Source organism: Blennius ocellaris (genome assembly GCF_963422515.1).
Source record: "Blennius ocellaris genome assembly, chromosome: 19".
NCBI classification, from domain to species: domain Eukaryota; kingdom Metazoa; phylum Chordata; class Actinopteri; order Blenniiformes; family Blenniidae; genus Blennius; species Blennius ocellaris.
The window spans coordinates 16323691-16347793 of NC_137668.1; the positions used below are offsets into that span (position 1 = coordinate 16323691).

At 42.0% G+C, this 24103-nt stretch overlaps 1 protein-coding gene across 2 annotated transcripts in view; it reads right to left on the reverse strand.

Annotated features, from left to right (window-relative positions):
* The window catches only part of LOC308143854 (disks large-associated protein 1-like), a gene marked incomplete at its 5' end in the record, with an annotated part of 46076 nt that overhangs the window by 16640 nt on the left and 5333 nt on the right, over nt 1-24103 (reverse strand). For both annotated transcript variants that reach the window (XM_080514791.1, XM_080514790.1), the window contains 2 exons: nt 17661-17934; nt 20240-20417. In XM_080514791.1, the coding sequence (XP_080370917.1) occupies nt 17661-17934; nt 20240-20417 (452 nt within the window). The remainder of the gene's footprint in view (nt 1-17660; nt 17935-20239; nt 20418-24103) is intronic.

Sequence of the window (24103 nt, forward strand, 5' to 3'; positions counted from 1 at the left end):
GTACATTCCAGCTGCTTTGTGGGGCATAAACCTCAGCTTTAGCCCGAACACTAAAACTAACACGCCCACAGATCTCACGCATGCTTTCACTGCGCTCATTTCCCACTGCATTGCTCACTGGCTGACTGATACTTTGAGAGCAGACTGGCTCACTGAGTGAAATGACACATCAGATGTGCCGCCAATGACAGCATGGGTTACAGTAACGTGTCTGGCATATCTAAAAAACAAGATCCTGAAGCTGAGAAGGAAAATCAGTAAGTCAAGAGTTTGTGATAGAGCACTGTCAGACACTAAAAAAAAAGTCGATGCTGCCATTTTATGCTACTAAATGGATAACACAGGCCACTTAGACCAGTGTCTGGTAAACTAAAAATACCCACACGCCAATGTTGCCACCACACTGTCTCTGAGTGCTAAACACAGCTGCCTGATGAAACGAGACTGTCCACTAAAAAGTATGTGGTATTACAGCCAAGCACGGGAAAACATAACCACAAACCAGAGGAATAATGGACACTGGGGCAAAATAGCAAACACGGAGACAACAAAAACACAAGTAGCTGACGTGCGCACACGCACGCACGCACGCGCACACACACACCAGCCCAGAGGGCTGAAACACAATGCCGATGTCATGTCATTACATGAAGAATCACTGCTGCTTGCTTCGGTTTCTATTTACATATAAATGCCACAGAATGTGGTCAAAAGTTCACTTCTTCTTTCTGCTGACAAAAAAAAAAAGAGCTACGTTTGCATGATACAAGCTCTCACAAGATGTACTCCAAAAGGAAAAAAGAAAAGTCAAACTTGATTCATAAAATGACTAAGCACAGAAAGTAACAGGAAAGCTAGCCGGCAGATTTTACAAGTGCTCGAGTTTACTCTTCCAGGAATGCCGTGAAACATCAGTGTCGGGTGTTGTTTCACAGTCCTGGGTTTTTTTTCTCCTTGCATTCCTTCCCCCTTTTGCCCCTGTTTGACGTTCTTTGTCCTGACCGCTTGCACATGGAGGGGAAAGGAGACACTGGCGGCCTAATCCGCTGCCAGAGGCACACTAAAGCCATCTGGGCCCAAAACCAAACGTCAGGCCTTCTGTGTCTCCTATATGAGAGGAGGAACGAAACAGGCGGGGGAGGACTGATGGAGAGAGAGGGAGGGAGATGGAAAGTTAAGAGAGAGCGCGAGGGAAATGAGAGAGAAAAGAGGGGAGACAGAAAGGCAGGAGGTACAAGGAAGGCTAAGGGGGGATTTGGAACAAGAACCAGGCTATGCTGGCGCACACTGTCTTTTGTGGTTTTCAGGCCTGACCCTCTGACCCTATACATCCTGTTGGAGGGGTGGAGGCGGCGGCGGGAAAGACGAGATGGCAGCTATAGGCACTGGCTGAGTGTGTGTGTGTGTGTGTGTGTGTGTGTGTGTGTGTGTGTGTGTGTGTGTGTGTGTGTGTGTGTGTGTGTGTGTGTGTGTGTGTGTGTGTGTGTGTGTGTGTGTGTGTGTGTGTGTGTGTGTGTGTCTGTTGGAAGCAACAAGCAAAGCAAAGAGCATGAGGAAACATCCTTGAGGATGTTCCAGAGCTGTATCTGTCTCTCAGGTGTGAGTTTTCACACGCGTCTTTCCTCCCTGCCTCTGTGTTTACGTCCACTCCCTGCAGAAGTTTGTAGGGGAGGAACAATGGTCTCTCCCACATTCCCACTCTCCTGCCGAGAGCTCTCGTTTGTCTCATGCATTCCTTTCTCCATTCATCTCTTTCTCTCTCTCTCTCCTCCTGGACAGAAAAAAAAAAAAAAACTCCTGGTACTCTTTACATGGGGGAGGGGGCTGAGTATGCGCTTTAAAAATCTCTGAGTGGAATCAGTCCCCTTGAACACAGCCTCTCCCCTCCTCCTTCTCCATCTCCTCCTCCTCCTTTTCCCTCTGTTTTACTTGGTTAGTGAAGCAGCAAAGCTTTAAGAAAAGGAGGAGAAAGATGAGATGCATTCTTTCTCTCCCTCTTGCTGTCTCTCAGTTTGTACCACGGGTGAGCTGTGGCTTATTTTTAATGACTGGTTAAAAAAAAAAGAAGAAGAAAAAAAGAGGAGGGCTGGGTCTCTTCCCCATCGGCCGCTTGCACACAGGCTCAGTCACTTAGACACACACACACACACATTACTGTAGCTGAGTCTGGGACTTTCACAGAGAAGTCTTTAATTTGCGCTGGGGCCTGGCCTCCCACACTGCACAGCCCAAACCACCCACTTACAGCCATGCTGCACCATTCCTCAGAGTTACTTCAGCGTATTCTCTCCCCTTCAGAGCAGGGAAAGCAACATGAACTCTCTCGCACACAATTTAGCTGTCAAGAAGAGTTAAAAAAAAAAAGAAGAAAAAAAGCAATGTCAAGACAACAAAGAAAAGGAAACATGTTCCTTCTTTCCTATGAAAAACCTCCATATTCTCTGGCAGATTTAACTATATATCGCACCCCCTTTTATGTGTTTTTTTTTTATTTATTTATTTCCCTGGGGCTTTAAACTTTACAGGCCCTGCCCTGCCCAGCTTCAGCATGCAGGAGCCACGAGGATCATCCACAGTCAACATTAAGGAAATCCTTTCAGGGCTTTGCTCTTCCTTTGCTCTCTCTGATGCCAAAACACAGACAGGAAGAGCAGAAGTGGGAGGAGTGGGATCGCCCCTACCTGACAGAATGCCCCCCCCCCCCCCCCCCATCTACCTGACCCGATGCACCAAATGGCCTGCTTGCTTCACGATATTTGAGAAAGTAATCTTGAAAGTAAACCATTGATTCCTGCATCTTAATGGGAAACTGCAGTGTGTGTTCTTTCTGCAGAGTGGTGACAGCAGGGGTTCACTGCCGCAGCCATTCTTTGTGTTTGTTGTAGCCCCGTCAGCTCCTCCCTTTACCCCTCTCTCTCATTTTCCCCATCCTGGCTTTTTTCAACCAAAAAGCTGGAGGAAAGGAATGAATGACATTGTCCTGCTTACGCTTCCTGTGTCAAAAGACATCCAAACGCCACTCTTCCTCCCCGAATGGCCATAATCAAAGCATTCCAAGCCCTAACAAGCTGAGACCAATTAAGTCGTAAGTAAACATAAACACCTAGGAGCCACAAACAAAGGTTTAAGTCCTGCAGATTCACCCTGCCGACTGGCAAATTCTACTTTTGAACATGTACGGACAGGAAATTACCGGTGATGCAGGTCATGGAAATACACAATAATTACACATGATTGATACAAAGTTATAGCAATCCCGTGCAGAAATATTCAGCAAGTGTCTACAGGTGCTCCTCATCTGCACAAGCTGCTTACGATCGTATTACATCAGAGCATCATGTTGCATATTATTTGGGTCATAGTCAACACTTCCAAGTTGAACCAGTTTGCAGAAATTTCAGTGGAAACATGCTTTTAACCAGACGAGGCTATGATGACATCTAGTGAAAGATTTCATATTGCAAGTCAAGACTTTCCTTTTTTTCCAGAACACAACTTACTTTAAACTCAATTTCCACTTGCATGTCAAATAAGGAGACAATCATATTGAGTTGAAAGGGAAGATAACAGGGAGAATCACATCAGTGACCATTTTAAATGCAGCTGCAGTAACTTGGAAAGCCCCCACGGATTTAAAACTTTTTGAACTAAATTCAATTCCTCTGGATCTGTTTTATCTGGTGACTAACACTCTTAAGCTGACGGTGCGCTGCATGAAAGAGATGCTGAGTGTTTTTTCCCTTGTGTCAATGAAAGAGCGACAGTGCAAGTTCCCACTGGCTTGCATTCTCAGACAGTCGTGACAGGATGAAGTAATTACTGAGTGGCTGACACACCAGCATGGCTAGGATTTATCTCCTCCAGGAAGAGAGATAGCCAAATCACAGTTTACCCACATTGAGCACCCAGTCGAGGCTTGATCCCACAGCTGCAGAAAGTAGAAGCCACACGCAGGCACATTGACACCGTCATAGAAACACAGACACACACCCTCATGCTCGAAAAGCCCCGCCGACCCGAAGCTGCCAACCGCAACCTAGAACGCCATCTTTCTGCTTTTTATTCCACATGTGTGCTCTGCATGTGCGAGTATGTCACCACATGCCTTGACCCAGCCCTCGCTTCCTGTCAAACACACCTACTTGCAGCATCAAAGCCTGTGGAATGACAGCATTATGCAGGTGTGTGTAAGAGAGAAAGAGCATCAGTGAGATTTAAAGAGACAGATGATACCAGACTAGTGTTTAATTTACATCTCTCTTTGAATAATGATTCCACCTTAGAGGATGGCAGCTTTGATCCTCTGACACACAGGTGTAGTTCACATGCAGAGGCATACGCTGCTAAGACAGGGCTTTATCAGGCCCTGTAATTAACGGTGGGGCAGGAAGTGGAGAGCACTACAGTTGTGTGTGTGTGTGTGTGTGTGTGTGTGTGTGTGTGTGTGTGCGTGCGTGTGTGTGTGTGTGTGTGTGTAGAACTGAGGAACAGACATTGAAAGAGGGATTGATAGAGCTGGAAGGTGCATTCCAGCACAACAGCTTCAGCCGAACGATGTTTGATCTCAGGGTCTGGGAGGCATGTTTACATCAAGGAAACCTGAATATCACTCATGACTCAGGGGTCTCACACACACACGTACACACACGCACACACATGTACACACATGCACACGCTAATCTAGGGCTACAACTTCTGAGCAGGATCCACTGCTGTTATGAGGCACCTGATAAGGACATACTTTAAAAACAAGAATGCAGCTCCCTCTAATGGAGACAATGTGGCACTGAAAAATTGAGAACTAAACTGTAAATGATTTGGCAAAATCATTTCAAAATGAGACATCAGCAAATTCCCAGGTCAAGCATTAGGTTCAGAAAATATCCTTCATGATGGTTCAGATTGGAGTTGTCAATCTCATTATTCATAATACTGAATTATATCTTTATTTAAAAAAACAAATAAATAATGTAATATATGACACACACAATGTACTTGCAGTCTGATTCCATCACAAGTAGTTTTTGCAAGTCTTATCCACAAGAGGGCAGACAGCCATAGGACAACCAGCAGATTTTAAATTAGCAACAAGTATTTGGCCAGATAAGTTTGGACATAAAAAGGAACTTGTCAAATGTCAACTTTAATAAATATCTTGAAACACAGTTCAATAAAGTGTACAAAAATGACAGCTGTTCAATCAATTCAGACCATTCTAGATATTAATCAGTCTCATGTCATTGTGCATAAACTTTTTTTAATCATTTAACTGTAAGCTTCAGGTAAGCCCAGTGGCAATGAATGAATGTAGCTTTAGCAGGTGTTTAATTCATTTAGATGTTCTCTTGTTGATGGAAAACCTAAAACTGTCAAAAAAAGTGTTTGAGTGCAGTGATCTCAATTATAATAGTTATGGTTGCTTACTGCCATTGTTTTATATTCAACAGCCCTAATACATATATTGCATTTATAATTTGACATTCTATATTCATAGATACATTTGCAAGTCAACTGATCTGACATTTCTGGAAAACTATCTTGTTGACTGGTGTTAACAGGAGAGTAAAGAACATGAATAAATCGATATATTTTATCTCCCAAAAACTTACAATATTCATTATATCTTTTCTTTGGTGCATTTTATTTTTTAAACAGAGTCGTTAGCTAACCCTGTACAACAATGGATGACAAACCAATAGAAACTATGTTGGGGCCTTAATAAACCCATTCAATCTGTGTTAGAAAGTATTGAAGCTGATTGAAAAAAATGAGCATATCACATAATTGTGTATTTTTTGTGTGAAAAGGAATGATAAATGGAACATAAAATTCAGTTTTTCCTCACATAATGACATCTTTGATGATGCCAGATAAAAACTGATTCACCTTACTGAGGAAAAACCATGGAACACTCAGAGAGAGAAAACAATATTGTTTTGCAGAGAACTTGGTGAGTTGTCGGGCATGCTCCTCTGCAGAGCTCCCGAGCTTAGCACATAGCTGGTTTAACTACGACCGCATTTCCACCTGACCTTTTTATCTTTGTTCTTCAGTCTTTGTGCGGCTTTTCGTGTGGATTACCAGCAGTCTGGCATTAACTTTGCCCGTGGCACAGAGAAATTAGTAGAATGATGAAAGCGGAAAGTTAAAAGTGAGTTGGACGTAAAAAGTGTAATGTCAGATCCTAAGACACCTTTGACTTGTTAGAATATGTAACCAAACAGAAAATAAAAACGGAGTAAGAAAAACCCATCCTTTCCATCTTTCTATATTTTTTCACTGCGTCAAACTTAGATTTGCTGATCCCAGCCGACTGTGAGCGAAGGCAGAGTACCTTTGGGATGTACCCAGTCGAAAACACACACAAACAATCACACATTCAAACTGGAGAAAACGAACAGGACACAGAAAATGGTGAGATTAGATCTCTAACCACAACCATACAGTGTAGTGACCAATTGCTATTTTAATGTTAAAAAATACAAGATAAAAATGTCAGAAGGATAATGACATTGGCCTTCAATTCACATTCAAAACAACTAATGGATATAAGTTCTAGTTGTACTATCTATTTGGCTGTTCCCTTTTAATTTTTTAAAGAGGGTCACACAGTAAGTCATTGTACCTTGCAGTATAAACTTGGTTAATATTTTTTCATGCAGGAGACGACTGGAATTCACACCCACCATGAAATCAAGGTAAAAACTTAACCTGATGGGAGAATAGAAATTATTGTAACTAATCTTTGATCATCGCAATGCTCATCCACAGGGAGACTAAATAATTGTGGCAAATGAGTCTCACCTTCCCTTGGCAAGTGTTTTGCAAACTCTGCTTAAACATGATAATTGCCACTTAAAAAAAAAACTCTGGAGCAGAGGCTTTTAAAAGTGATTGGTGGAGGGATAATATCACTGGATAACTGAGAGCCGAGTACAGTGTGGAGACAGACCGAGGAGGAGAGACACTTGGGAATGTGCTTGGCAGCTATTAGGGTGCTCCAATAAAACCTCACTGAACCCAACTGAGACAAACCCAGAGGAGAACGATTGATACGAGTGCCTCTGTCACACCGAGGTACACCGAGGAAGCTGGATACTTGGAAAGTACAATCCACTGCACCGAATCACTCCGAAATGTTTTAAGACTCAAAAACTTCAACATAAACTTTGAATACGTTTAAGCGTTTAGAAAGGGATCATGTTGGTGTCAAAGAGCATTTCAAAAGTAGATTTGTTTGTAATGACAGAAATAATAGGTTTGCACATAAACTTACATGTAAAACCTCTTGCGCGTGCCGGAACTTCTACTTCCTCCTCGAGTCCAAAAACTATATATTCGAGGTTAATAGATGACCCTATTTTGTCATAAGTGTGAATGTGGGTGTGGTGGTCCGTCTTTTTGTGTCCGACCTGCTCAGGGCGTCCTCTGCCTTCCACTATCGTTAGCTGGAGCCAGCTGCAAGACCTTGCAACCCTGAATTGGAACAAATAGATGGATGGACCTAAAGCTGAAGTAAAATTGCTGATATGCTTCATTGTGTTCGAACACTAAGCATCAATCTTAGGCAGGACCGTGCAGCCTGGATTATGATCATAGCCCGACATGGAAGGTGGTTATGTGACAGCATTAAACAATAATCACTCCTGGCTTGCTGTACAGGCAGCTGTTTTGCAGCTGCTGTCTTTCATAATAACAGTGATAAAATAAAATAACATCCATTCATCATCTCTAAGATTTTATCTAACTTGGGTCACAGTGCTACTGGAGCTGAAGGTGAAGACAGGGTACAACCCTGAAAGGACAGACACAAAGAAACACATTGCCACACACACTTATATTCACAGCCTTCTTGCTATAAGGCAAGACTGCCAACCAGCACATCACTGAGAGGCCTGCTATAATCACATCTAAATGATAAATGAACTTAGCAAGGTACTTCATTAAATTATGGCTCAGTGTGTTTGTCAGGCAGCCAGTGTCAGAAAAAAAATGAATTAAAAAAAGAAAAAAAACACTGTATACTGTTATAAATATACGAATATATATTAACATCCACTGCATTACATGTAAATTAACCAAGAGTCTTATATTTAGTTAATTAGTGCTTTAGAGTAGCAGGAAGGTGAATAAAAAAAGCATTACTTCTTTCAGTTTAATATCATTTTGTAACTGTTGTGCAGTAATTCTGCAAGTGGGAACAGTGATCCCTGAAAACCTCAAACTAATATCACTGAACAGAAGGTACTTCAAAAAACAAACTTATGTAACTACTCCCCAGAGAAAGTTTGTTCTAGGATGAATTTCAAGCTACTATAATTGAGTTGGAACAATTTGTGAATGAAACTGAAGAATACCAATTATCCACAATGTGAATCATATGTAGACCAAATTGAGAGATTGGTTTAGGCTGGGAAACATAATAGTACACCGTGAAAACAAAATTGAAATGCCTAAATTATACAAATCTGTACAGAAACTCAGGCAACAGTGTCAGTGTTTTTATTAATAATATTAATAATTAGATGTCCAGGTGGCTAAGGCCCCTCTGGATGAATTTGTAAACAGCTGAGACCATTACCCACACAGGGTGGCCTCTTTCATGTACATGATAGAAACATAATCCCACATGACTATGGCCTAGTTGGATCACCAGAGACATGTGTGTACTGTGCATGTGTGTGTGTCTGTGTGTGCTCAGGGCATGTTGTACTCAGAAAGGTCTCTGATTCTCATCCCAAAATAGAAAGCTGATGGATGGTAGGTAAGCAGGGAGCCGGCATGGCTGGCAAGCATGGGCATGACTCACTCAAACACAGATGGCTGGATAGAAGCATGGGGCCACAGACTGCTCGTCTGTCAAACAGCAGGGTGGCAGTGGCCCTCCATCTCCCCTGGCATGCCTTGGACCGGTAAGTGGCGCAAGTGATCCCTCTCTCTCGGCTCCCTGGGGGCGCATCGTCTTTCTGCTATGCCTCACTTCAGCACGTACGACAGCCTGAGCTGAACCTGCATGAACTGTGATCCCACTGGGGCACATGGTCTGACCCAAATAACTTGATCCCACAGAGGAGGGTGTTTTGATGCGGTGCCAGGTGCTCCTCTGTGTGATGCAGGCCACACCTGTCACCCCCACCCTCCCACCACAAGCATCAGAGATAGACCAAAAATAAAATGAGAGCTGGAAAGCAATCAACATTTCCTGGCTTGTGAGTGAGAGGCTGATAGGGAAATGACATGAAGCTAACTTGATATAGTGATTTGCCCATATGGTATGAAGTTTAAGGGGGAAGATACAGATGCAGATGGGTTGAAAATGGGTTAGAGTTGTTGCTGAGCACGTCTGAAGTCCTTCAACATCTGCCACACAATGCTAAAGGTGTTCAACAAGTGTGTGGTGAGGAGCGCCAGCCTCTATGCATATTGTGTTTGTTGTCAATTCATTTCTTTCCATGCTTATATTAGTCCCAATTTAGCATTGTACATATCAATATTTAATATTATTTAAAAAAAAAAAGTATTCTATCTCTTTTGCTATTTTAACTTTCCATTCTATTATGTGTGGAGCAACACTAAAGAATTTCCATCTGGGGTTAATAAAATATATATGTATTCTCTTCTATATATCACAAAAATAGATTTATGTTTTGGTTCTAGAGAGTATCTGGTGATGTATTCCTTCTCTTGTGATTTCCAGAAACTGGGTGTGTTTTCATGTGAAGCATGAATAAGCAGAAAGCATGGGCTGGGTTTGTCAAGCCAATCACAATAAAAAATGCTACTTCCATTTTGTACTTTCTCAATAAAAAAAAAAACTGAGGCGCTACAAACTCCTATCGTCCTCGCTGATTTAATATCACACGCAAAACTTCCATCATGGGCAATTTAATCGGCCTTCAAACGTCTCTGGCTGAAGTTTATTGATCACGCTCACGTGCAAGCGCGCTCCGCCGCCTTATCGTTTTTGTTTTATTGTGAAAGGGCGCGGTGGCCTGACTTCCGGCCGCTGCCTGCCTTGACGCACTTCACCGTCCCTCATCATGGCACGCTCACAAACAACGCACAAACCCAACTGCGGCGTCTACTCACAGAAGCGGATCCAGTAGTCGCACGCGCCGAGCAGCGCGCTGTACAGACAATGAAGTAGAGACATGGCCGCGGTGTGTCCGCCACACGGAGCCGGATGACAGGAGGAGTCCTCTCTGCCTCTTTTCCTCTTTCTCTCTGACGATGTTGGATCTTATGTCAGGATGTGGACGCGCCTGGATCCCCCCCCCCCCCTCACCCCCACCCCAAACACACCAATAACTCATGCAGGGTGGGACAGTCCCCTTCACTGTCCTCATGCAACTCCCCCAACTCACTTCTGTAAATTACTTCTTTAACCAAATATTTCCCATTGAATTAAAATGGCAAAACGACAAAGACCAACTTTGACCCCCCCCCCCCCCCCTCCCAACTTAGTCAAAAGTATATTTTTTAAAGGTTAATAATTAATTACAAATCAGTGGGGTTTTCTTTTTTCATCAGTGACAAACTAAGTTAATTGGAAAATTTACTTTGAAATCACTTTGTTTCTCTCAAATGAGATTGTTTTTTAAACTGACCACATAGTTATATTGGCTGTCATTACAAACTGAACTGCAGTGATCATGTTTTAGTTTGTTTCGACTTTATTGTTACTGTTATCATGCTTAATATCGATGCTGAAAATTTCCCCATTGTCGGACAAATAAACGATCATCTTATCTGATCTTTATCTTATTAGCTGAGCTGTCTGCAGTGCGTGGGTGACTGATTCACTCACTTAGAAGAGAGCAAATGAGGCTGTAGCCGCGCACATATTGTTTTGGTGTGTTTCAGTTAATCTAACAAAGCAACCATGCAGAGTCTCTCAGCAGTTTCTGACAGAAATTGATTTATGAACTCCGGACAGTAAATCAAAAAGTACCAGGGCATTGTGGTGACTGTGGCGTCACAGCTTTACTTTAATCAGTGAATACCCAAATCGAGTGAATCAAGGATTTGATTACTCGATTGTGCGTGGTCAATAAATGAAGACTGTGATGTTCTGGTCAACAAATGTCACTCTGTTGTTTCAAACAGGATATCTAAAGGTTGGATAGACAGCTCGATTGCGACTGTTCTGGTTTTACAGCACAAAAGTAGGGCCCAATCAAAAATATTAAATTGAATATAACTGAAACGTAGTAAATTGCTGTCAGTTTCACTATTGAAGCTCACTCAATAAACACCAATCAAAAGTATATGACACTGCATATCAGTCTCCTCCTATATGCTGCTGGAGTGGAAGTCCATCTAATTTCACGGTTATTTATTTAAAACGATAATCTCAGAGCACTTTACAACTCAATAACTGGATACCCTCCATAAACCCAAATAGTCCAATTACTGCCACCTTGTGGTTTAGAAGAGGGAGGTCTCGTTGATGTAGCATGTTCATACTCGAGAGGCGGCAGTTCAGAGCAGTTACAACCTGTTACTGCCAGAACGAATATTGTGTTTCCGTCAAGACTGCAGTGTACTCAAATTGCATTTCATTAAATATACATGGCAGTAAATGCAGTCATGTTTCTAAAACCGTTCTTATTTTGTGAAATAAACTTGCAGAAGCCAAAATCAGATTGAATCCATGGGAGCAATTCTATAATACCCGGCCTGCACATCATCCACAGAGTCCTGGGACTCTGTATGTTTACCTTCAGTCCTGACCGGGCAGTGAACTCATTAGATAACATAAGCAAGCAGATGGTCAAATCTGCCGTAACTGACTGCAGCAGCATGAAGCGGAGAGACATCGGTCAGGTGTCGGAGCCCTCAGCATTGCGAGTTCTGTCAAATACTGCCAAAGGGACTGTTCACCTATGCTCCTCCTTAAACCCACCTTGAGAGGGGACCTTCACAGAGCATGTGTGACCCCCACACACACACATACTGAGCCCCACAGCTGCAATTTCATTTTTCTGTGCTTTAAGAAAATGTTAGTCACTCTGACACGTGACAAACAAATTCCAGACCTGCTTTCTGAGCTTTGTGTGGGCTGATGGAGATGTGAGGGGAGAGCCTGGTCCGATGCCCGGTTTGATCTTGAGCCGGTCGGACTTCAGCAGTCTGCATGCAGGCGGATTATATTTAGCATACTGGGGAATCCGCTATTTATTCCCCACAAGCTTTCTCAGAACATATCTCCTGGAAAAGTGCCAGTGATGTCAGTGATTGTTGTTAATTGGGTCATGCTGTCTGGTCGTTTCTCATCCACCCACTCACACAGACACTGTAGGAGTAAAGGGTAGAGGTGCAGTGCTGTGTTGCACTGAGCCCCTGGGGGCAGTGTTGCATAGGCTTTATCGCCAACAGCAATAATGTACATGGAAAAACAAAAGAGCGTCCGACTATTCCAGTGCAGAAAATCTCCACAATCGTATTTGCATGTACAAGGTCGGCGCTGATGGAAGCAATGAGCATTCGGAGGTCTCTTGATGACAAAATATCGGATTTGAGAAAACATTTCAACCTGTAATTATGAAAAATATGATTAGATTTTTATTGGATTTATTTTCTGTGCCGTTATTAAAATGCAGGTTCTGAATTGTTGAATTGCTGAATTTTATGTGATAAAAGGGGAAAACACGTTTATAAAATAGGTTGAAGTTATAGTCAGTTTTGTACACTTCCTATAAATGTGTGTTTTTCTTAATCTTTAATTCCTCTGTGTGACTGTGTGATTAAACAGGTGTTTTCTTAAAGCGATATGTGAGATGTCTGAAGCCATAACAGCAGGTATATACTAGTAATAAACTGCATGCATTTTATACACATGTATTTACTAATAATACATATTTGGGTACTAGTGTTCTTAACATTTATCACATTTAACACAATTATATTTAGCAAATTCGTCCTTTCTTCAGGCTTTCCTCAGTGGACTAATGGCAATCATAGAAGATATGATTAATCATATAACTCATCTCTTCCTCTCAACATTAAATCATCCAATTTTCCCTAAAAATCTGTTTAAACATAAGCACTGTACTTGTCACAGTAAAAATATAACAATTTGCTTAAGTCATATTTAGCAAACTTCAGAGGGAAATTATGTAATGTGGATTATTTTAGCAAGTTGGTTAATGGTTTTCCAGATTTTATTGTCCTTTTACAAATGCCCTCTAAGGCGTTAATAAACTGGCAAGAGTTTAGGAGATTGCTTTTTTTTTACTGTCTATATATAGTAAATGTGGGTTTTTTTTGTATTGTTTTGCATGTTTTAGTACTGCCTTTTACCATCATGTCCTTGCTGAAACAATATCTTTAAGTAAGTGGTCAATTTAAACTGTAACAATGTAATGCTGCCCTAAACACTAGAGGGTAAGCAGTTAGAATAAAGTGCTCAAAGCTGTGCCTCAAAACTCTATGAAGTGAAAATATGTTTGACAAGATTTTCAGCATTATGAACCAACCTTAAATGCACACTTAAGGAAGGTTATATTCACCTCAATGGCTTTTATTGGGGAGGGGGGCTAAGAAAATTCACAGGCATTAAATTAAAGTGTGTCCTGTCTGCTATTACAGAGACCTCGCAGTAAAGTCATTCTCCTCAGCCAATGCCTCTGCACTTCGGGAATAAGAAGTTGAGAAAATGAGGCTGGATAATTGACAGCAGGTCAGTGAGGCAAAGAAATCAAGTGTTGGAGAAACAGACAGAAACTGTGGCAAATTTCCCAGACTTAAGATCTGTGTGCATGCTGTTTCTAATTGAGGGTCAATTGCTCACACTGGTGAACCGACGAGTTGATTTACCCACAGATCTAATTGCTGTTGCGAGAAAGCAGAGCGACTTAACTCCTGTGCGAGCGTCCAAGTGAGGGAAAGACAAAAGCAGAGTGAAGAGGTGATGAATATGTTAACAGGAGACGACGTGGGGTGGAGGAGCCAAGGATTAGAGGCAGTGAAATCCTCACATTAACCGATTGCTATGGATTTTCGCAAGCTTTAGAAAGAGGATCTGCTCCAGATTTCGTTAAACCGATCCAAAGGAGCGGATGTCTGGGCCAGCATGTCTGTCAATGGCAATAGTAGTATGTGTCTGTGGGTGACTAGATAGGCGCAGAGTGTGCGTACGTACTGTATGTGCCAGTGTGAGTGGGCAGAGAGGCAGAAGATAGCAGCCGCAGCCGCGAGACGTTCAAAGAGAGGAGATCAAAGGACACCTCCTTAAATCGGTCTCCTTCCACAGGATTAAAAAGATCATCAATAATAATGGGCTGGAGCAATGCAGTGGGCAAATGGGAGAGGAGCATGAGGGGAAGCTGATAGGTCTTCAGTGTGTATGTGTGTGCGTGTGTGTGTGTGTGTGTGTGTGTGTGTGTGTGTGTGTGTGTGTGTGTGTGTGTGTGTGTGTGTGTGTGTGTGTGTGTGTGTGTGTGTGTGAGAGATATTTGGCAGTTTGCCATGGGGACAAGTGGGAGCAGAAACCATAAGTGCAGACTGTTTTTCTGGAGCTGGCGTTGGATGCGCGCCTCAGAAACATCATGCAATATTCACCACAACAACGTCTTCACTTCTCACTTCAAGCTCCCAGCCGGTTTCCTGTGAAATGCATGAATGTGTGTGCACTCCCGCACCGCGGAACAACGGAAATAAACTTAACTGTGAAAGCTGCGAGTGTTTACTTCGTAGGACATTGCGGTGTTATGTGCACCATATGTGGGGGCTCAGACAGACAGAGAGAGAGAGATCTATGTGTCTTTTGAATACGATGTTATATAATGCATGTTTTTCAAGCTTTCACATAAAAGCTTTTTTCAGCCTTATGGGAACTGTGCATCTGTACATCAGCAGCAGCATATAATTTACACTCTATCCCCATTATGTGTACATCTTACTGCATTTTTACAATGTATTGAATTGGAAGCAAAAAAAGACACAACTTCTATGGATTTGTTCCAACCTGTACTGAACCACATTCAACATGAGCACTAATCCAATGCCAGAGCCAACACTTTGTATAAAAAAAATTATATATTAACATCAGAACATTATATCAGAAAAGACAACAGCATACTTAATAAGTAAGATTTTACCAACAGCTTTTAATAGCTGTTCTCAAAAGATATGATAATTATCTGCCGAGTGTGAAATGTATTTTGGACATATTGAATATAAGTGTTAATTGCAGCTTCCCGAGAGCAATATTTCACCTGAATAATTCTGATATTTCACATAGATGAAACCTCTATAGATATGAGAACTTGATACCGTTCAGTCAGCAACTTCACAGTTAATTAATTTATTCATGAAACAATTTAAGAGTTGTTACTAAAATCAATTGTTTGTATCAACGATATGGTTTACACAGCCTAAAATTATGAGAAAATCAATAAATGACCTGCACACAATGGTTCTCAATTTGGGTTGAGAGAACACTTAAGACTTTGCATAGCAAAATTAAACATGTACTTTTTTTTTTTAATAAAAAAGTTTTTATTTGAATAAATCAATTTCATGAATAATATTCATCCACTGTAGAAACACCCGTTTTCACTATGATGACCTGCTGCTTTCAGCATCTTCTCATGTAAACGTAACAACCGTTACAGTACAGACTGTAAAACTTTGAAACACTTTTAGTTTGAAGAGGTGTTGATTAGAATTTGCAGGTGGTTAATAGTGTCGAAAACCACCTGCAGTCAGTACATTTTAAAGACTGCATAAGCTGGAAAAATGGGAATCACCGTCACTCAGCTCTTAAACATGTTGAGACTGGGAAAGACAAAAATGCTGTCAGTTTCCTTTTTTTTTTTCCCCAATCACTCTTTCTTTCCTTCCTCTTCAATCACAGTCTTACCCCAGGTGGAGAAATAGGAGAGGTGGCTCATTAATTACAGTGAGTGACGAGTTGGTGGTGAAGATCTCGGGAGGTGATGAATGTTGCACAACTGAAACGATGACAGTAATCTGAAGCAATCCTTTACGTTCAGTACGAACCACAGTAAGCTGCTCTGCACATTGTCCTGTGATATATCACTTAGATCCAACATCCACTTGTGGTTTATTCAAGCTGCAGTTGCTGCTAATTCCAAGACACATTACAGCCAGTAGGAAATAAAGGTCAAGTACCACAAAACATCAACAATCTCATATAACTGTACAAGGCAGTTAGAGGATTGCTCTCGTTTTGTAGCAGCAGCAGCATAATGCTGGGTCACCAGTGGCCACATAGCACACTCACATCTTCTCTTTGAACCTTCACACCATCTGTCCATCATGTGCCACATGCGGATACCATCATCTAATCTATTTTTAAAGATGCTGTCTTAGCATTGCACTTCAAAAGAGATTCCAGCAAGATCTGTGAGACAGCAGACAGCTGGGAAAAAAAAGATAGAGATAGATAGAGATAGAGAGATAGAGAGATAGAGAGATAGAGAGAGAGAGAGAGAGAGAGAGAGAGAGAGAGAGAGAGAGAGAGAGAGAGAGACAGAGACCTCCTCCTATTCTTTACTGTGTGTAGCAACTGTCTCGCTCAAAAAACAGATTTTAGTCCCGAACACACTACTGTGATAGATGGTCTTCATTTAGTCCCCCTTCCTCTGGGGGAGATTCTTCTGGAAGCGCAGAATATCCTCATCCTCATCTCATCACTTCGCCTTATTAGATCAATAACCACCAGCTCAAAAAGGGACAATCAACAATCTCCTCTATTGCCTTTAATTGTATTGTTAATGTATACCGCTCATCAATTTATAATGATAAAAATGCTGGCACACAACATCACATTTTGTCTAATTTCTGGAGAAGGAAGTAAGAGACGACAAAGATGAGCAGCATTAAATACATGTTTGCTCAGAGTCACTTGTAAGCCCGTTGAATTTTTTTAACTCACTTTTGCCATTTGTCCAATTTGCAGTTAATGTGTTTAATTAGCTGAATATAACCCTCGTCTGCCAGGTTTGGGGTAAGGCTTTTTTTTAATTAGCACAATTAATCAAAAACGGAAGCCAAAATGCGTCAGGCCATGGTGACTCAACATGCAAAGTGTATGGGAATGACGCTTGAATTTGCAGAAGGACACATAGAGGCACCCAGTTCTGGATGCCAGCGCCACTCAGCATCAATACTGCATGCAGCGAGGCTGGAAAGCCGAGAGCCTCCAGACCACGAAGCACACAAGAGGGCTAAAATAAGATCCAGCAGTCACTGAGCTCTAACAACTTAAATAAGCTCTTATGTGGGAAAAAGTTTAGCCTTATTGTGTGCGGAGAGAAAAGTGGGTCAGAAATGATACTGAGGGGTTTGGCCTTTGTGTGCGAAGTGAAAGTGGCCCAATGTGGGCTTATCAAGTGAACTCAATTCATTGAGGGAAATTAAATATGACCGTTTTTCAGCATCGGAGAATCTGAACTGATGGCCGTCCATCAAATAACATCCGATCATTGTTCAGTGTTTTATTGCAGTGACTGCTGTGCTACTTTACTTATTTTTATCGGTTGATACAATATACATGCTGCCTGTCTCAGCACATCAATAAATCATACTTTGAATGCACACATATTAATTTATGATGGGATATGGATAATGCATGTTCATGCATCGTCATGAGCACATGAGTTTGCATGTTTTTAGTACATGTTTCCACCAACCTGTGCTGCTCTGGATGGTTCTGACCGTTGTGGTCGTATGTGGGGGTGAGTTGGTCCTCCTGTTGCCCACCATGAGGCCAGCTGCTGCCGCCACCGCCGCCTCCTCCTCCTCCTGGGAGCAGCCTTTCTCTATGGCACGCACGTAGCTGTGGCTCCGCATGCGGAAGCAGCCGGGCATGGGCAAGTCCAGCGCGTCCACAGCCTGCGACTCCATCTCGCTGAACACTGACTCACACACTGCCTCGATCTGCCCGTTCACCTCCACCTCGCTCACCTGCAGAGAAGGCGGAATGCACAGACATGGTGCATGGGTGCACAAACAACACAGGGGGGAAAAAAGACACACACTCAGGAATGGCAAAAAAAAGACAATTGCACAGACAAAATTAAATTAAATAAAAAGCCATGGAAATATTTTCGGGGGCTTTAGAATTCAACGTTTCTAAGCTACTTCACTAATTGAAAGCTTCACAAGGCAGGAGGGAAGGAAGCGAGCAGTCTTTTAAAATAAGAGTGAAGGTAATCTGTTATTGTTGAATAGTTTGACAAAAACCCATTAAGAAAGTCCAGCCAAATTCACACATTTTCCGTAAATTTTCCATTTGTTACCAGTGAATTTTGGTACTTTGAGAGGAAAGCATTACAGTGGCGCTGTTAAAGCAAAAACTGTCTTCATCCTTGTTCCCTCACATTGCTCTGTGAGGCTTCAAGACATTCACGAGAATTTACATATAACAAAACAAGGAATACATTTGAGAAAAGTAAGACAGTCAAAAGGGTGTAGATGGAGAGGAATTACTCCAGGGTGAGACTTCAAAGAGCAATACAACCGAGTGAAGCACAAGTTTTGTTATTAAAGGTGAGAATATGACGTGTGGAAGCAAGGACGACAGGGATTTGAGCTGTGACTCCAGGTAATCTTGCTACACATAACATCATTACTTCCTGCAGATTGAGTTTGAAAACAAGGTCCAACACATACAACGCTTAGCAAACCTAGACAGACTTGTGAGCTGGGTGTGTGTATCAGGCGAGGTCACGTGAGGGTGGACAATACAAAGCTGTGTCCCGTTCCCTGAAGGGTTTCCGAGACGTCTTCACAGGAAACAGAAGTGAAACGTGAATACAGCTATAGGGGTGTTTGTCAGTTGGGAGCGTGTACAGTCAGGCACGTATGAATTACACAGCCGAGGGCAGTTTGTGGACGTGAACTCGGTCTTTTGACGTTAAACCTTTCCTTTTCGTGCCAGTTCACATGCTACTCAAACACATGTCACATACTGTATGTGAGTGAGACGGAGAGCCTGAGCAGCACCTCGTTTAGTCTTTTTGTCGATGCCAGGTCGAATGTGACATTGTCCTCTGGGCCCGCTCCATGCCGGGGCTTGAAGGGATGTCTCAGGGGTCTATCACTCAGATGGTGAGGCAAAGTGTTGCCCCTGGGCTTAAGAGGGGAGTACATATCCCCGTTACCTCAAGCAGAAAGGTAAGCTAAACTCCTCTGTCACTCCAAGTAATGCAGAGTATGAAGCAGTGCTCAAAATATAAAATTAATGATCTGCTGTTGCTGTGGCAATAATAGGCACACACACAAACACACAACAATATATCACATAGAAATCGCACCAAAGCAAAAACCAAGAGACAATGTCAGATCCAGCTGTCATTAATTAGCATATACCAGCATATAAATTCGAGTTTGTCAACTACATAAATGCTGAGGAGGACACTTTCAGACTGTCATTGTAGTTCACAAAATATGCAGAGCCAGAAGAAAGATTTTACACTGGAGGAAGGTGCCAGAGGGGGCGAGGGGCACTTCTGTATAATTAGCCAATCTGAGCTTCACATAATAACACGCAGACATGTCAACTAATTAGGGGTTGGGAGGGGGGTTTCTTCCGACTCCTACTCCACCGGATGGTGACCTGATTGTTAGTTCAGGCTAAATGGTGCATTCATGAGAAAGTGGGAAAATGAAAAGTTCCCAGTAATTATGTTAAAGAATGAAGGTACTTCCCAAGGAAACAATGGGTTGGGGGGACACGACGAAAAAGCCACAGTATTTGTGCATCTAAGTATATGATATCTAATAGTGTTTCTTATTGTGCACTTTCTGAGTATGTCTGTAATTATCTGTGTTTGCTTTGTGACCTTCATTCTGCTGGGACTGGTGCCAACAGCCTACAAAAGTTAGAAAAGATGGTATAGATGAAAGGTAGACAGATGGATTGATTCTCTGTAATAATCATGCCCATAACAGTTAAATTAAAACCAAGTCTTGACCTGACAAGCATAATTTTGTCTGTGTTTGCTCGTATGGCTGAAGACAATGTTTCTGCAGAATATGCGGGGGTGGACCTGTCAGCGGTTTCCTGTTGTCATGTGAATGCTCCCAACTCAGATGTGGGAATCATCCCAACTGGTAACTTTCCATGTTCCCAGCTGCATGAATGCACCGTTACGTTGCTCGTGGACAGGATTTCCTCCGGCTGTAGTCCAATCATATTGTCATACTGGTGGAGGTACAGGGGCTGCAAAAACAGACGGAGATGTGCAGGCCCCTGGGTGTCACTAACCTGGCTGATGGTGCTCATAGCTCTCATGTAGCTCTCGTTTCGTGAACGGAATTTAGGCGAGGCCAGCAGTCCTGCCGGGTCCAAGCTGTCCAGACTTCTATTGATGGAAACCTCACTCACCGCCCGTAGATAGCTGTGGCTGCGTATCTGCAGCTTTGGCGAATGCTCAGTGGAAATCCTACAGTAAAAGAAGAAATAAGAAAGCACAAAAACAAAAAGTCAAAGCCGGGCAAAAAAACCAGGAGCTTGGAAAAAACCGTAAAAACAAAGCAAGATTAAGAGAGAAAAAAAACCAGTATAAGATGGAGCAATGAAGTGAAGAAAAGTGAGTGAGACAAGGTATTTGCAAAGTACTTGGCAGTGTGTATGGACCAAAGATACGGATCAATCCACAATTGCTTCAGGAGACACCCTTATCTAATCAACACTCGGAGTAGCTTAGGTTGTCTGTCCTCGAAGCACCTTGTAAGCACTTTCTGAAACACTTAATGGGGAGAGTGCCAGCAGCCATAAGTCAGGGAAGTGTGCGCAAGTGTGTATCTCTACCTGTGAACTTCCCCCAGTTTACTTTGTAGTACTCAAAACGAATGGATAAAAGACCTACAGACTGGCATAAAAACTCAAAGACCCACAGATTGGCACAGAAACACACAGCTTCTTTCCAACAGGATGAATAGGTGTCTCATTAACACTCACCTGACTCCATTCTGATCGCTCAGCACGATTCACGCCTGTGCCTGTGTGTGCTTGTGTGTGTGTAGGATAGTGTAGTGTAGGTCGCTGTGGCACGCGAGTTAAACTATTCAATAATCAGGGGAAATTAAATGTAAAAGGTTAACTTACTCTGCCCTTGAAGATTGTGGCCTACTAAACAGACTACCATGGAAACAACACAAGTTATACAACCTAAACTGAGCAGTGTAGGTGCAATATTCAAGTATTTCCCACTCTGTTACACATTGTCACATATAACTGAAGGTATATACTCCTGTGGAACAATAATTATTGTGCAAGGAATGCTCTTTCAAAAGCATTGCTTGTTTATAAAGGTCACATCATGCAACAAAATGTACATTATATAATTATTCTGTTATGCGACATGAATTAAGTTGCAAGCACAATAGTTTAAACTACCTCGCTATTAGTTACTGCCTAAGTGTAGATGAGTGCAGCCTTGTTTAGTGAGTGACAAGTTGAGTTGGTAAAGCTCTGCTCTTCTTTTCAATGACTGAAGTGTGCAGTTGTATCAAAATCTGAATAGGTCCCCAAGGTTTTCAAAAAAAAGGGCTCTTTGCAAATTTGAGACTCTGGCAAAGAGTTTAAAACAAGATATCTGGAAGTAACACAGCCCAGCAATAGGCTGCACAATACTGCAGTGGTTAGTCCTCTCACTTAGTGTGGGCTTGGATGCTTTTCTGAATACAGTTTGCATGTTCTCTCTGTGCATGTATCCACTCATGAGAACATATAGAGATGCAGTCAACTGTATGCTTTGATTTTTATTTCATCCAATGTTTCTCTAATTTTAAAAACACAAAATCTACATTTCCACATGCCAATGTCACTTCTAATAATACAGACTGCTTCAAAGAGGGATTGGAAATGTAATGATCCAAACATGTGACAAGATCGTTCAGGATACACTTTCATAATTCACAGAGCTATATGAGAACATCCCGACAGACATGTATTCTACATTTGTACATACAACTCCTGCATCCCTGCCTGCACTTGTTAAGTCTTCTTTAATTATGCAGTTCCTCTTGAGCGCGGAGCTTGGTTATCACAGCAAAGCAAACAAGATTACTCATTCTTGGATGGATAAGTGGAAAGGAGAAGTCAGGTGGAAGGACAGACAAACCACATAGAGAGGAATAAGTGCAATGAATGGACAGTTATTAATTCTAAGCCATGTCTCGGACAAACTGTCCCTCTATATTCTTCAATATTAATGAAGATGCAATTTGAAGTTATGGCTTAAAGGCTTCCATCCGTATGACATGTTGCCAGTTTGTTTCAACTATGTTGTTCCTCTTATTTAAGCCGAGATGTTCTGATAGTATTACTTTACATTTAATGTCATCAGAGATGAAGACATATTTTTGAAGTGCCAAGAGAGTAACAAGATAGTTTACAAACTGCTCTATGTTGTGGTAGTCTAGATTACCACAAAGCTTGCTGGCATTATGCCTTAACATTGCGTTTCCTACACTGACCCTTTGTTTCTTTGTTTTGACAGATAGATTAATAAAAGTAAATTCATTTTAAAGCTTAAAACACGATGCTGATTAGTGTGAGAGAAAATAAACATCACTCCTCACAGTTGAAATCTACATTTTCCTCCAACATTCATAAGACAGAATATGAAAAAAAAAAAATATTGGTATTTTAGGAAAGGGTGTGAGACTACTCCAAACCTCAAAAACCGGTATGAATCACTCATATTAGCCAGCGAAAGTCTGTGACTCCGTCTGATGCACAGACTAATCAAGTCCACATCATTATTTCTATCCACATCTCTTCTTGATATCCCTGTGTGGCTGATTGTGGCACCAATGACGTCTATTGTGGCAACTTGAATGGGAGCCCCAGCTTGTAATCAGTACCACCTGAAGATATGGAGGTCAATGTAACAGAGGTGTCCATCGACGGAACAAGTGACATTAATGAACACATACTTCTTTGTCAGGGAAGAATCAAGGCTGCCTAAAGCTGACTGCCAATTCCTCCTGCAAGTGCTCATGCAATAAGAGATCTATGGTTTACAATCAGTGCTTCATCTTGTCCGTCATCGTATTTCAGTCTTCTTGGTTGCTTCAGCATGTTTTCTTTTTTTTTACAACTTTCCATTCCTTGTGTACCCCTTGCTCTTTTGTCCTTCTCGTAGTTCCTCCCGATCCAAGTCACTGCTGGAATAAAGAAACCGCTATGCACTGACTCTGGTTAGAGGGAAGGAGAGACGGCTTGTCTCCTTGTGACACATGGAACAAATACGATAAAATCTGAGCCAAGAACAAATGAATTAGTGGCAAAAAGCAGGATGGCAGTTAGTGAATGAGGGAAACAAGAAAGGAGGCAATATTTCCCTTGAGCTTGTTTGTGTGCCAGAAATAATCCAAGCCATTTGAATGCTTCATCTGTGTGCCATGTGTTTTAATAAAGAGGAAGGTTAGCAATGGATGAGGGCGAACAAACACCACAACTCCTCAGGAGCACGTCACAACAAGTCAAGGACAGAATGGGCTCCGAAACATATGGGGACAAAAAACAAAAAACAAAAGCTGATTATTTAATCATTGCGGAGTGTAACAGACTTGTGCCAGCTCCCAAAAGCACAGTGTGAGAACAAGATGTCAGCTGCCCCCGCCTTATTCTCTATCTTCAATGTGCAGCACTGCAGCTTGGTTTGTTCCACTGGGTTCCATCATATGATGATCACATTCCCAGAGCCAAATTCAAGTCATTAGTGGGCCCCAAGCTGCGCCACTTGCACTTACGCAAGAGTGTGTACATGTTTGTGTGACCCGTAACAATGACTGAGCACCCACTGGTGTTCTTCTCATCTCTGTATATTACATAGCTAATCAGTCACAGCCCCATGCTGCAACACAAGACTCCTCGTCCTCAATTCTTTCTCTGTTTCAGTGAGATAGGAAAAGTCTCCACTGGGTCAAACCCAACACAAGGTGTGCAACATTGCAAACATTCAAACAACACGTACAAGGGTGTGATGTGTCAAAACAAACATTTGCCATTATTGTTTTCTTCACAATCTAAACCCGATGGTGCAAAAACCATGATCTGTCCGAGTATTAAAAAGGTTAACAAGCTAACAGATGACCTTCATCACTTTGCTTGGGAAAA